Source organism: Pogoniulus pusillus, chromosome 35, assembly GCF_015220805.1.
Source record: "Pogoniulus pusillus isolate bPogPus1 chromosome 35, bPogPus1.pri, whole genome shotgun sequence".
NCBI lineage: Eukaryota > Metazoa > Chordata > Aves > Piciformes > Lybiidae > Pogoniulus > Pogoniulus pusillus.
In genome coordinates, this window is record NC_087298.1 from 794,313 (window position 1) to 808,767 (window position 14,455).

A 14,455-nucleotide genomic window follows, 5' to 3' on the forward strand; every position below is an offset into this window, starting at 1 on the left:
GCTGGGGACAGACTTCAGTGGGGCCTTGTGACAGGGCAGGGGGTGATGGTTTGAAACAAAAAAAAAGGGGGGGGGGGGAGGGAAATTTAAACTAGAGAGAAGGAGGCAAATGTTTGACCTGAGGGCGATGTGACACTGGCCCAGATTGCTCAGAGAGGTGATAGATGCCCTGGGTACACTCCACGTTAGGCTCTGAGCAACCTGCTCTGGTTGCAGATGTCCCTGCTGACTGCAGGCTGGTTGGACTAGATGGCCTTTAGAGGTCCCTTTCAACCCAAGCCAGGCTGTGATTCTGTGATGCTGGGTGACAGCAGGAGCTGCCCGGGGGTGTCTGCACAGGTGCTGTGCAGCTGGGGGCTGTGCACGGTGCATGCTCTGCTGCACATCTGCTCCCAGCCCTCGGTGGGGAGGCCGAGACACAGAGCTGCAGAGGGGCCGGAGCCGGTCAGAGGAGGGTTTGACCTCTCAGCTTCTCCCGGGCTCTTCCTTTTTCTTCCCTCCCCTTCCCTCCCCCCTGCCAGGGACGTCCCCTGAGTCTATTTGCATTCCAAACCACACTTTGGCATCTGCAAGCCCAGAAGGCTCCAGGACACAGGGCCCAGCTGCAGAGGGCAGGCAGGGAGCTGGCAGCAGGGCACTCTGAGCTCAGCACCCATCACAAGGACAGTGCTGCCAGGGCCAGGCAGGGTCCTATCACCCGCTGGGGCTCACCTGCTTGCTCCATCCCAGTGTCCCCACTTGCCTGGCCCTGGGCTGGGTGGGCAGGGGGTGGGCAGGATCTGCCAGCCTGTGCAGTCCCAGCTCCCCCGTGCAGATGGGAAATGTTTTCTGCCAGGGGGCAGGAGGAGGAAGCTTTTCCTCTGCAAGGTGCTGCAGCAAACGTCACTCGGTGCCAGGACGACTCAGCAGCAATCTGGGGCACCCTCTGCCCTGTGCCCATGCCCAGGCTGCCCTGGAGCTATGTCCCCAGCATCCCCAGGGCTCCCAGGAGGGCTGAGCTCCTACAGATTGCTGCTTCTGGGCAGTTGCTGGGGCTCGGCACAAGGCAGTGGTGAGAAGGGTGGCAGTGGCAGTCACAGCAGTGTCACAAACAGAGACCTGTGGTGGCCCTGTCACACCCCACAGCCTTAGCACAAGAGAGACCAATTCAGCTGCAGGACTGATGTGTCCCACAGCCTGGAGACAGGACACCTGGCAGGGCAGAGGCTTCCAGCAGCACCCACCCTGTCCCCTAGCATGCTGAAGCAGGGACTTGGTGCTCTGGAGCCCACCTGGCAGGGCTGCCTGTGCCCTCCTGGCAGTGAGGACACTCTTGAGAAGCCCAAAGTCCTGCAGCCTTTAGCAAAACACCCATCCAGGACCTGTGGGGACACAAAGGGGACATGTGGATACCCTGACCAGGGCAGGATGGAGCAGTGAAGCTGTGGCAGTGCCATGTCCCCACCCAGCCAGGCCAAGCTGGCACCATTGCCCCTGTACCCTCCAGCTTTCCCTGCAACTTTCCTGGGAGCATGGCATCACCAAGAGGACCCAGGCTGGTGCCTCCTGCTGCCCTGAAGGAGTGTGCCACGGCTGGAGGTGGGGCTGGGATGCTCCTGGCTGGCAGGCTGGTCCCCACAGTCCCTTCTGTCCCTCCAAGACTCAGCTCTTGCTCTGAGCCACGTCTGCCTGGGCATGGCCATCTCCTGACAGCCGCTGCCAGAGCCACATGCCAGCTATGCCAGGGCTGTCCCTGAGCCAAAAGGCCTGTCCCAGCATGGGGCTCCAGAGGAATGGCCACTTGCAGAGGAGCTGTGGTGGCTGGCTGTGGCCCCTGGGAACACTGGTGGTTGGGGACATTGTCACCCCATGCTGGTGCTGGGCACAGCTCCATCAGTGCTGCTCTTTTCCTTGCTGGTGGAAGCCTGGGGGGCACAGCTCTATCTGCAGCCCTTCCTGCTGGCACTGACCCAGAGCCCCTCCCTGGGCCCAGCAGGTACTGGGGAGTGGGATGAGGCAGCAGCAGGGAACCAAAGGAGCCCTAGCAGCTGGTGGTGGTGGATGGTGGAGCAGCTGGTGATGGTGGGGATGTGGGCACTGCCCCAAGGCAGCAGGGCCAGGCCTCTGCTGGGATCTTCCAGAGGAGAGCAGGTCCTGGGGGGGCTCACACAGGCTCTCTCCTGCCTGGCCACAGGTGAAAGGTGCTGAAGATTGGCAGCTTTTCTCTTGCAGCACTTCTGGCCCTGGGCACACAAGTGCCAGTGTCCCTCTCCTTGCCCAGGCATCGCTAACTCCATCCAGCCTCAAGCAGTTCACCCTCCAACGATGTCCTGGGGGCAGGCACAGGGCAACTCCCCCCAAGCCACCCTGCAAATACACATCCTCCTGGTGCCCGGGCACCTGCCAGGTCTCTTGGGTGCTGCAGGGTCATGCCAAGGTTATTCCAGGTCAGGCTGGACTGGCAACCTGAGCAGCCTGCTCTAGTTGCAGATGTCGTCTCTCACTGCAGGGGGCTTGGACTGGAGGAGCTTCGAAGGTCCCTTCCCACCCAAACCATTTCATGATTCTATGCCACTCTGGCTGCCTGGCAGCCCAGGGGTTAGTTGGAGGGACAAAGATCCTGGCAGAGACTTGGCACTGGGATGTCAGGGCTGGAGAGGTGAGGCAGAGCCAGGAAGGGTGCTAGAGACCCCTGGGCTGCAGAGACCACTGTGGCCACGGGGGCAAGAGCCTGGCAGGTGGGTCTGGGGGCTTCCAGGGGGTGCAGTAGGTGTAGGTGCCCAGTGTCATCCACCCAGTGCTCAGGACCTATGCCCAGTACCCTCTGCCCTGTGCCCAGTGCTTGGTGTTTGCTGCTTTCCCACCCACTGTGCCTGCCTGCAGCCCAGTAGCAGTGTGTGATGCCAGTGCTAGCTCAGTGCCCAGTGCATGGCACACAGTGCTGCTACCAGTGGATGGTACTGGTGCCTGTACTGGTGTCAGTGACTGGTCCTGACAGTCATGATACTGCTGCCTGCTGTATGGTGTCCAGTGCACACTGTGTGGTGCCCGTGCTGGTGTTGGTATCCAGTGCTTGGTGCCAGAGGCAGTGCCCAGTACCTGGTACTGCTGGTTAGTGCTGGTGCCTGGCACACGATGCCCTGTACTGGAGGTCTTGCCTGGTGCCCAGTGCCTTTGTCCAGTGCTCAGTTCCCATTGTCCAGTGCCTCTTGTCCCATGCCCAGTACCAGTGCCTTGTGCCAGTGTGCTCAGTGTCCCCATCCAGTGTCCAGTGTCCTCTGCCCTATGTCTCTGCCCAGTGCCCCTTGCCCAGTGCATGATCCTGATGCCTGGCTCCTTGTGGCCCTTGTCTGGTACCAGTGTTTAGTTGAGTCTGAGTGGTGGGTGCCTGGTGGTTGGCACCAGGTGCCAGGCAGTGGGTGCCAAGGAGGCGGGTACGGGTCAGCAAGTGCTGAGGAGGTGAGTGCTGGGCAGTGGGTGCTGGACAGTAACCGTTGTGACAGTGGCTGCCAGGCTGGGGAGTGGGTGCCGAGGGGTGAATATCCGGCTGGGCAGTGTGCTCCGGGCAGTGGGTGCCAGGGAAGCGGGCGCTGGGGTGGCAGATGCTGAGAGGGTGGGTGCCGGCCGGCGGGTGCCAGGCAGCCGGGGCCGGGCGGTCGGTGTGCGGCCGGGGCGGGCCGGGGCGGGCCGTGCAGGAGGAAGCGCAGGCGGCGGAGCAGCCCCGCGGCGCCCGGAGCCTGCCGTCGGTGAGTGCTGGGAGCGACCCTCTGCCCGCACCCCGCCTGCCCCCCCTGCCCCTGCCCCGGTCCCGGTCCCTGTCCCCCTCCTTCCTGCCTGACCACTGCCCCTGCCTGCCCCCTTGCTTCCCCTGCCCACTGTCCCCTTCCCCCTCTCCCCGCGGCGTGCCCGTCCCCTGCCCCTCTCCCTGCTGTCCCCCTTCTGTCCCGTCCTTCCCCCGCCTCTGCCTCTCCTTCCGCCCGCACCTCCTTTCTCTCCCCTCCTCTCCGCCGTGCCTGCCCCCACCTCTGAGTTCTGTCTCCCCCCCAGAAGCTCCTACCCCGCACTACTGCCCCCCCTGCACCCTGTCTGCCCCCCAGCTCTCGCTCCTGCCCCCCAGCAGCTTGCCCCCCTCACGTCCCCCTGCCCAGCTGCTACCCTTCCTTCCCGGCTCTGCCACCAGGGCTTCGTGGCCGGCGCAAGGGCTGCGTGCCAGGGCTCCCTGGGGCTGGCAGAGGTGGGGGGGCACAGCTCCGCACCCTGCTCCCGAAGCAGGGAGCTCTGCTGGGGGCCCCTTGCCCATGCTGTGACGACACTGACGTCCCTGCGTCCCGCCAGCGGGGTCCCTCTCGCACTGGTGGGCAGTGCCAGCTGGGCTACGCCTGCTGGCGGAGAGCAGGGAGATGGATCGCGGCGTGAGCCTGGAGAACCCCTACGCCAGCGTCAACATCCCGCGGGACCAGTTCCAGCAGAGCTTCCTCACTCGCTTCCTGAAGGATGAGCCCACCGTCATCGCCAACCCTGCTGCTGTGCCCACCTACAGCACGGAGGAGTGGGCAGAGCCGGCTGGCAGCTGGAACAGCCCAGCCGTTTCCACAGAGAAGTCCTGGTCTCGTCCCTTCAACCCCTATGCCAGCATGAGGATGCCCAACGGGGAATCGCCCAGCAACTTCTACACTGTCACCCTGGAGAAGCCACCCAAGGGGCAGGAGCAGGAGGCTGGCAGGGGCTGCGGCTGCTGCAGGTGCTGGCCCTGCTGCAGGAAGTGCTGCTGTGTCATCTCCTAAGGGTCCTCACTGCCTCCCTGGCATGTGCTGACCATGGGATATGCCCAGGTGGCCCCATGGGGACATGGCTGCCCAGCCTGGGCACCCTGTGGGGTTTCCCTGGTGCCTGGCACAATTGGCAGCTGGAAGGTGTCACTGGCTGGACTCTGCTGCTGCTTTTTACCCATGCGCTCTGCAGATGGATGTGGTGGTGATGGGCATCTGCCAGCGTCGGGTATGGGGGTCAAGGACGGATGCCCCCTGCCCCACTAAGGCCTGAGAGCCTTGGGGATGATGTGTGCCAACACAGATGTCACCAAGAAGTGCCTACACTGGGATGGGGCAGAACTTTGAGCCTCATCCTATACAGTGACTCTCTCAGTCTGCCTGTGCTGGGAAGCCTCCAGCCCTGGGGAAGGTGCTGGCACTTCCTGCCTGCCAGGGGATAGGATTGGATGTGTGTGGCAGAGGAGGGCATCGATGTCTTTGTTACTGTCTTGGAGTGGTGGTGAGGAGCCAGGGGCTCACCTCCCCAGAGAGGAGCAGCACCGCCGCCCACAGTGGTATGGGGATGCTGCAGTGCCCTGCGCTGGGCACCTCTTCTCCTTGCACACTGCTCATGGGATAGAGGGAAGCAAACAGGAAGGACAGACAGACAAAGCGTGGCAGAGTGCTGGGCAGTGCTCCAGGGCAGCACCTGGTGGCACAGCACGGGTATGGGTGTGAATGTACCAGTGGCAGGACTCCACCCCGGCCCCGTTCAGTTCCTCCTGCCAGACTTGTGGGGTGCTGGGCACAGCCCCTTGCCCCAGACCCATCCCAGCTCAGAGCTCTGACACTGTCCCACACTGGGGACGGGTGCAGCGTGGGGAGCTGCTGGCCCAGCTCCAGCAGTGGGGCAGCACTGGGACACCCCCTTTGGCACACAGATGCCCATGGTTCACCTGCCTCCCTCTGGGCATTGAGCAGGGTAAGCAGGGAGCCTACCAGCCTCTTTGCAGGGTGCTGGGGGGGCCGTGGGCTGGCTTTGGGGCTGGGGCTGGAACAAGCCTGTCCTTGTGCTGGTGTCCTGCAGGCTGCCAGGCGGCAGCTGCGTAAGCACCAGGCTGCCGCAGGAACTGTCGGGGCTGCCAGGGCAGGGGCCTGGCAGGAGCCTGTGTGTGAGCAGATGACTTCAGGGCTGCTGCAAATAAAATCACAGCCAAAGCCTCCCCTGCCAAAGGCCTCCTCTTCCCTACACCCTGGGCTTTATGGGCTTCCCACGTTGCCTCTGGCTTATCAGGCAGTGCTGGGGCAGTGCAGGGGGCACACAGCCCGCTCCTCTCCCAGCAGTGCCAGGCTTATCCATGACAGTGCCTACCTGTGCCAGCAGCAGTGGCAGCATGCTGAGCTCGTCAGCTGGCTGCTGCCTGCTGCTCTGCTGCCAGCCTGGACCCAGTGTTCCCCTCACCCAGGCGTTTCCAGGACAGCCTGCTCCTGCCTGGGGATGCTGGCAAGAGCTTGGCTCGACCCTGCCAAGCTGCCCTGGCCTCTGGAAAGAGAGAACTTGGTCTGTGAGGGGCTGGGGAAGGGGTAGGTTCCTGGCTGGGCTAGCTAGGGGAGCATTGTGGCACAGCCTCAGCTGACTGCAACCTCCTGGGAGCCCACAAGCACTGGAAGCCCACAGCTGCTTGGAGCCCACCAGCTCTGACAGCCCATCAGAGCTGAGACCCCCCCCACCCCTGGGAGCCCATCATCATCCAGATCCCACTGCCCCTGGGAGCTCACCATCCCTGGCACCCAGCACCCTTGAAGTCCCACCACTCCCGAGGACTTGTGGGCAGGGGTAGGTGGCAGTGGCTTGGCAGAGGTGCAAGGCAGAGCCTTGCCAGTTTAGCCCCTCCTGCCCCAAGCCCTCTGCTTGGCCCAGGTCCCACGCCAGTGGGTGGCCAGGGATGTGAAGCTTGCAGAAGGCTGGCAAGGCCACAGCCCTGCACAAGGAAGGCTCTTGTTCGCCCTGCCGGGACTGCGGGCAGTGCTGGCACAGGGACAGGCAGATCCACCTCTTGTTTGCTTCCGTGGCCCTGACGCCAGCCCTGCCCTGCCCTGCCCTGCCGCAGAGCCCACCCACCGCGTGGCTGGGCAGCAGTCTGGCGTCACCACCCCCGCGGGGCTGACACGCTCCGTGGGGGCAAACATAGCTGGGGGAGGGGAGATCGTCCCTGAAGCATGGCACCTTTGGCAGAGCCCCGGGGAGCGCAGGGCTGGCAACAGCAGGGGAGTGCAGGGGCAGGGCAGGGTGCAGCATCTGCTTGCAATGCCATGTGCCGCCACTGCCCTTCGCTCCCCTAACCTTGGGGCAACCGCAAAGAGGGTGGGAGAGGCTGGGCAGGGTGCTGCCTGCCAGGGACGTGGGCAGGGGACCGCCTGCCCGAGACACAGGCAGAGCGCTGCCTGCCAGGGCCGCGGGCAATGATTAAGCCGGAGGCAGCGGGAGAGGCGGGGGCGTGGGCAGGGAGCACACCGGGCAATGCCCCGGAGCTCAGGGTGCCACGGGCAAGGGCCCTGTGGGTGCTCCCTGGGCACGTCCAGCTCTGGGAGGTGCTGAGGGCTGGGGAGGGCTGTGCTGGGTGGTTGCCACCTGCCGTGTCTGGAGGGTGGCTCTGGCTCATCTCGATCAGACCTTTGCACTCCCCTGAGGGTGCCGCTCCCTGTCCTGCTGTGCCAAAGGTCCCCGCAGCTCTCGGGGACAAGCGCCCGGGAGCAGGGACAGACACTTCCCACCCACGCACGTCACTGCAGACGGCGGAGACACCCTCCCCGTGCCAGGATCACGGTGTTTTGGCATCAGTCGCCGAGCCCGGGCTGGGTTCAGGCTGGTTTCAGGCAGCCTCTCGGTGTCACCCTGCTCCTGGGCTCTTGGTGTCACACCGTGGCACCAAGGGCTGTCCCCACCCCAAGCCCTGCCTGCGGGGTGCAGGGCAGGTGTGTCAGGATGCAGAGCTCCACAGCAAGTGCTGGCATGTAACAGGTAGAAGTGGCTGAGGGCAGCTGGGCACAACCCCTCGATGGGTCACAGCTCTGCTGGCATCTGGGAGAGGGACAGTAAGGGCTGATGGGCAGAGGCTGGCAGAAGCTGGGGTGGGGCAGGAGGGCAAGCAGGGTGTGTGTGTCGTGCCTTTCTGCCAGGAGAGGCAGCTGACAGGGGTCCCTGCCCCTGGGCAGGGCCAGGGGTACCTGAGTGGTGCACAGAACCAAGCCCATCCCTCTCACCCATGTAGTCCTCCAGGGCAGAGCATCTGGTGGCTCAGGAGGGCTGATGCCTGCTTGGTACCTTGCCTTCTGGCCCAAGAGACTTCTTGCCAGCCACTGGTGGGTGACTTCTTGCCAGCCTTGGAACATGCCAGGGACATCCTCAGGCATCTAGCTGCCTGCACATTGCTGGGCACAGGGCCTTAGAGGGGACATGCTGTGCCCATCCAGGTGCCAGACTTGCTCCAGCTGTCAGCATCTAGGGAGCTACCACCCATCCTGCATGTATGAAGGGTGGTACCCTGAGCTGCCAGGGCACAGCAGGAATCCCACACAGCTTGTTCCTGATCACCCCAGGGCTGTGGGTGCCACCTCAAGTGGCCCTAGGTGTAACCTTGGCCAGTGGATTTGACCAAAACCGAGGTCCCCAGCATATCCCTGTCCCAAGCTGGGTGCCCTGCCAGCCCTTGCCTGCTGCCAGCCTGGCAAGGAGAGGGCAAATCCCTGCCGTGGGGGTGCCCCTGCCTGCAGACCCATGGGTACATGCACCCCATGTGCACTGCCTGGGGAAACTTGTGTCAGGTGTCAGGACACAGCCACTGCACCTCCCGAAGGTGCCCTGCTGCAGCTCTGCCGCCTTGCCCTGGAGCGCTGGCATCAAGGGGCTGAGTCTCCCTGCAGAGCCCAATGACCCTGTCAGGCTCTCAGCCTCCAACCCCGCGGCTGCTGCTGGCGACACGGCCCGAGGGCTGATGGAGAGCTCGGTGGGCGGCAGGCAGCCGGCAGAGCCCTGCCCGCCTCGGTGCCAGCTCCCTCCTGAGCAGCAGCTGCTGCCCTCTCCTGCTCCCACGCAGAAATGCTGCCGCGTGTCCTGCCTCCAGGCTCTGCTTTTCTCCACTGGGATCTTGGCTTCAGGATGTCTCAGTTTTCAGCCTTCCCTTGCCCAGAGCACCCTCTGCCACCATCCTGGTCCTGTCACATCTCCTGGGTTGTGTCTGCAGCGTTCCTGGTGTCACTGAGGGGTGCTGGGCTCTCCCCAGCTTGGTGATGAGCACCTGGGGGATGAGGGGCTGGAGAGCAGCCCCATGGAGAAGGACTTGAGGGTGCTGAGCAGTGAGAAGCTGGACAAGAGCCAGCACTGAGCACTGTCAGCCCAGCCCCAGCCTGGCCTGGGCTGATCCCCAGCAGTGTGGGCAGCAGGGGCAGGGAGGGGATTCTGTCCCCCTGCTGTGCCTGCTGAGACCTCCCTGCAGTGCTGGGGCAGCTCTGGAGCCCTCAGCACAGCACAGGCAGGGACCTGCTGGAGCAGGGCCAGAGGAGGCCACAGCAGTGCTGGAAGAGCTCTGCTGTGAGGCCAGGCTGGGAGAGTTGGGGGTGTTCAGCCCGGAGAGGAGAAGGCTGCAGGGACACCTTTGGTGGCCTTGCAGGGCTTCAAGGGATTGATCAGAAAGCTGGGGACAGAGCTTTGAGCAGGGCCTGTTGGGACAGACCAAGGGGTGAGGGTTTGAACTGGAAGAGGGAGATTGAGAGTGGAGAGAAGGGAGAAATGTTTGACACTGAGGGTGGGGAGAGCCTGGCCCAGGCTGTCCAGAGAGTTGAGAGCTGCCCCACGGCTGGAACCACCCCAGGTGAGGTTGTTGGTGGCTCTGGGCAGTCTGCTCTCGTTGCAGCTGTCCCTGCTGACTGCAGGGGTTTGTCTCTTAAAGATCCCTTGCAACCCAAACCAGACTCTGATTCATTGACTCTGGCAGCCCTGGCAGCCCCCAGCATTAAACACTGCAGTCCCAGGTGAAAGGGGAGGGCCATGGATGTGTCTGTGTCCTACCCAGGACAAGGAGCACAACCCCATGCATGGACACTGCCAGCTCAGACCAGCCTGGAGCCTCCATGTCCCTGTGCCAGTCCCTCCACTGCCATGAGCCTGGACCCTCACTGTGTCCTCCTGCTCTGGTTGCAGCCAACCCTGCACCCAAACCACCTGGGCTGGGCTGCGGTAGAGTCTTCAGCGACCAACATCTGCCCAGATGGTTTTGGCTATGGCAAGTGACCAAGGATGGGGAAGGTTCCACCGCTGCTGCCCAGGTGCAGGCAGTGTCCAGGCCCTCTGCCCAGAGCTCCTTGGTCTCAGCAGGATGGTTTCTGCTGCTGCTGAAGCAGAGGCAGTGGTTAATGACCACTCCCGGGGCTTACATTTCAGAGGTCTTTGTTACCCAGCGCTTGTAACCCAATCCCCCAGGCTCGGCTGCCCGGCAGCAGATCCAATAGCCTGCCTGGCCCCGAAAGCTGAGCGCCTTCCCACTCCCACCGCCGCCGGCAGCCACCGGCACCTCGCTGGGAAGCTGCCCGTGGCTGGAGCCCCTGATGCTCCCCACGGGACAGTGCAGCCCCCCAGGAAGGCGCAGCCCTTTTGCTACCTCGCCTGAGGCCCTAGGGGACTGTCTGAGGACAGGTAGGGATGGGGGACAGGGGAGGAGGGCAGCAGAGGGGTGCTTGTGTGTATCGAAGTGCTTGAGGTCACCTGCAGAGATGCAGCAGGGTCTTGGCCTCCAGGAGAGGTTTGCAAATGCACCAGCGGGTAATAGACCCTCCTTAAGGTGACTCTGGGCTCCTCGACTCCTCCCTGCCATGTTGTGTGCCTGTTCCCTGCTGCTGGCAGCCGTGACACCACAGCCTGGCACAGCCTGGGCTGGCGAAGAGCAGGGGCAGTAGCACTGCCTGGCTCTCTGGATGCTGCTCCCCTGCCCACTCAGCTGACATCCTTCTGCCCACCCCTTATTCCTACCAACCCAGAGCCCGGGCTGGCTGCTGAGATCCAAACGGCCCTGATCACCCATGGGTGTGGGTGCCAGAGCTCCTGGCAGAGATGCAGGGTGGCAGCAGGGAAAAGACATGCCCCTGGGATGCAGGCAGAGCCATCCGTGGGGGCAGGGTCCTGCTTTTCTAGGCAGGGACGCTGGACATGCAGGCCTGATGCCCCTGGGAACTGACCACGTGGCTCTGGTGCCCACACATGCCACGCATCAGCTGCTGGCATCCCACACCCAGGCCGTGGTTCTGACGGCTCCTCTCGCCCTCCCCTCCGCAGCATGTCCCAGGCGGAGGACGCGGGGCCGTGTGCCAGGGCACAGTGGCACAGCCCGAGCCGGGGCAGCCAGCGCCTCGAGTGCATCATCTGCTACTGCTCCTACGACCTGAGCGGCCGCCTGCCGCGGCGGCTCTACTGCGGCCACACCTTCTGCCAAGCCTGCCTGAAGCGCCTGGACGCGGTGGCCAACGAGCAGCGCTGGGTGCCCTGCCCGCAGTGCCGCCAGAACACCCCCACGCCCCGCGGCGGGGTGGCCATGCTGGACCTCGACCTGCCTACCTTCCTGGCCGTCAAGGCTGACAAGGAGCAGCCGCGGCTGGCCGCCAGGGCCCAGCCCGAGCCGGCCACCAAGGGCTGCTGCAAAGACAAGGCGGTCACGCAGCAGCCGCGGGGGCTGTGCCAAGACGTGGTGCCCCCAGCGTCGCTGCCCGGCCGCGGGTGCTGCCGGCCGTGCCTGTGCTGCGGGGTGACAGCTGCCTTCGAGGGCTGAGCACGGGGAGGGAGCTGCTGGCGCTGTGCTGGCAGCTGGGGTGCAGCCTGGGACCAGTCCCGGGCACTCCTTGCCGTGCTCCAGACCCGCTTGTGGACGGTAGCAGTGGGGCTGTGCTGGCAGCCTGGGAAGGGTTTCAGCTTGCTCAGGGCTTGCTGCCCACCGTGCCAGGATTTGGGGTGCAGTGTGTGTGGGTGAGGATGTCCCTCTCATCCTGCCCACCTGCCCCTCTGGCACTTCACAAACCTGCTCTGGCCACCACAGCTGCCCCCCAGCCCAGGGCTTGCTCACGACCAGCTCCTCCATGCATGTGGCTCTGCAGCAGGGACATCCTTGCTCAGCATCCCCCAGGCAGGGGACACAGCAGCCTGGCACTGCACCGTGGCACAGCAGTGCTCCAGGGAGCATGTTTAGCACCTCCAGAGCTCCACACCTGCTGAACAGTGCTGCTGGCCCTGCTGGGCTGCATGCCCAGGTGGCATTTCTCAGTAAGCCTCAGGCCAGCCTGGGGTGAGCCCTGCCTGTAGTGGGGTGGGAGCTGGTGAAGTAGCCTGCCCTGCTGGCCCTGCTGGCTGCTTCCTTCAAGTGTTTGCTCTGGTGGCCATGTGCAGGAGAAATGTGAGCATGGCAGTAGCTGGAGAGCTGAGATCAAGAGTTGTCAGGATGCCACAGCACATTGCTCCAGCGTTTTGGATTTATCAGTCCACCATGTGGAGAACAGAGGACTCAGGGGGGAACCTCTCGATGCCTTCCAGTGCCTGAAGGGGCTGCAGGAGAGCTGGGGAAGGACTTTGGACAAGGGCTGGGAGTGGCAGGCTGAGGGACAATGGCTTTGAGCTGGGAGAGGGGAGAGTGAGAGTGGAGCTGAGGAAGAAAGTGTTGAGGGTGGGGAGAGAATGGCACAGGCTGCCCAGGGAGGTTGAGGCTGCCCCTGTATGGAGGTGTTGAGGGCCAGGCTGGATGAGGCCTTGAGCAAGCTGTGCTGGTGGGAGGTGTCCCTGGGCATGGCAGGGGCTGGCACTGGATGATCCTGAAGGTCCCTTCCAACCCAAACCTTTCTGGCATTCTGTGATCTCTTAGGCTCCAGTATGGGAGGAGAACCTCCCATAAGCTGCAGCACAGGAGGGTCCAGCTCAGCACAAGGGGGAACTTTGTGACTGGAAGGGTCCCGGAGCCTGGCACAGGCTGCCCAGAGAGGTTGTGGAGTCTCCTTCTCTGGAGCCTTTCCAGGCCTGCCTGGATGTGTTCCTGTGTGACCTGAGCTAGATTGGATGCTCCTGCTCTGGCAGGGGGGTTGGCCTCAATGATCTCTCTGGGTCCCTTCCAACCCTGACATCCTGGGATCCTGTGAACCAAGCCCATGGCAGTCCCTGCTTGCCTCTGTGCTCTGTGGCTCACACCAGGTTTGAGTTTCCTGCCTGACCTTCTCCCCACCTCCCTGCCACCCCTTGCCCAGCCTGTACAGAATCCCCTGTGCCCCTATGCTGTCTTTCTGGGTCATGTCTCTGTGTGGCTTTCCCTGCCTGACCCCAAACAGGAGGTGTAGGGATGAGAGCCCAGACAGTTTTGTGTTTAACAGAGGCCAAATGGAGGGGACTGGGGTGCAGCAGGGTGCTACCAATAGAGCTCTTGGGCAGGACATGGCACTTCTGGGCTTCCCTGTGGTCTGTCCTCAGTGCTCATTTTCTGCATCTGCTCCCTGTGCTTTTTGAGCTCTTGCAACATCTCAGCACCAGGAACCATCAGCTGTGCCTTGGGGCTCAGCAGAGGACCCCAGCCCATTCCTGCTTGGGCCAGCAGTGACCTCATGCTCCTTGGGCAGTCCTGGTGCTTGGCTGTCCCCTGCACTGGGTGCCAGGGCTGCAGTCAGAGGAGTCCAGCAGCCAGAGGAGTCCAGCACCCATGCTGAGCTCAAGCACCCGTCACATTCACAGCACCCACACCAAGCACAGCATCATCGCTGTACACAGCACCCACTCTGTGCCAGTGCCCATGCACAGTTCTGTCACTTGGTGTCACCTACCACAAAAACCTCCAAGCCCTGAGATGCCCCCAGCAAAGCCCAACCTGGGGAGCTCCAGCCACGGAAGAAGGACCAGCAGGGATGTCTCAGGGCAGAGGTGCCCAGAGGTTACAGCAGAAGCATGACATAGTTCAGACCCTCTGTGGGGTGGGCATCTGCCTGCCTTGGTTCCTTAATCACGTGGAAATACACAGCAAACTAAAGCCTTCAGGGATGGCACAAAGGCTGACACAATCTCAAGGCACCTTCCCCTCCATCTTCACGTGTGCTCCTAGGGACTCACTGTCCCCAGACACTTCATAGGTGGGTGGTGGGAAGAGTGTGTGATGGCCTCCTCCTTACCCTGGGCACCTCCCAGGGAGGTGGTGGAGTCTGTGTGGCTGGAGGTGTTGAAGCCAAGCCTGGCTGGGGCACTTAGTGCCATGGTCTGCTTGGTTGGCCAGGGCTGGGTGCTAGGTTGGGCTGGAGGAGCTTGGAGCTCTCTTCCAACCTGGGTGATTCTCTGTTAAGCTCCACACAAAGGTGCCAGCTTTCCGACAGCAGAGGGTGACAAAGACCCATGGCTCTCTGTCCCTAGCTCCGGGTCCCTGCCTGTGCTCCCACGTCGGCTCCAGCACATTCCTCCAGCACCAGAACCGAGCTGTGAAGCTCGACCCTCTGCCCGCGTTCCTGTCGCTTGCAGCCAGTCTCTGAAGGACTTTGCCCCCCGGCAGTGCACTGTGGCCTGCTGGCTGGGCACCTGGATTCACACTCCTTGGCTGCAGCGGGGCTGCTACTGAGTCCTGGGGGACTCCTCCACCAGCCAGCACAGGCCCTCACCCCCAGCTGTCATGGCAGCTGCTTGGAGCAGCCTGTTCAGCTGTTGACCCTGGGGCCAGGCTGCT

The 14,455-nt window shown here is 63.3% G+C and overlaps 2 protein-coding genes across 2 annotated transcripts; both read left to right on the forward strand.

The window, feature by feature from the left end:
- The first annotated feature begins 3,677 nt into the window (after nt 1–3,677).
- CYSRT1 (cysteine rich tail 1) lies at nt 3,678–5,950 on the forward strand. The gene is made up of 2 exons (XM_064171035.1): nt 3,678–3,725; nt 4,315–5,950. The coding sequence occupies exon 2, from the start codon at nt 4,380–4,382 to the stop codon at nt 4,761–4,763; it is 384 nt and encodes a 127-aa protein (XP_064027105.1). The 5' UTR covers nt 3,678–3,725; nt 4,315–4,379; the 3' UTR covers nt 4,764–5,950.
- A 5,109-nt stretch (nt 5,951–11,059) lies between these two features.
- RNF224 (ring finger protein 224) lies at nt 11,060–11,548 on the forward strand. Its single transcript, XM_064170927.1, has one exon. It carries the CDS (start codon nt 11,060–11,062, stop codon nt 11,546–11,548), a length of 489 nt encoding a protein of 162 aa, XP_064026997.1.
- Nucleotides 11,549–14,455: the final 2,907 nt, after the last annotated feature.

Excerpts from the sequence above, each read along its gene's own strand:
- RNF224 (XM_064170927.1), top strand. The coding sequence starts at position 11,060 with ATGTCCCAGGCGGAGGACGCGGGGCCGTGTGCCAGGGCACAGTGGCAC.
- CYSRT1 (XM_064171035.1), top strand. The coding sequence starts at position 4,380 with ATGGATCGCGGCGTGAGCCTGGAGAACCCCTACGCCAGCGTCAACATC.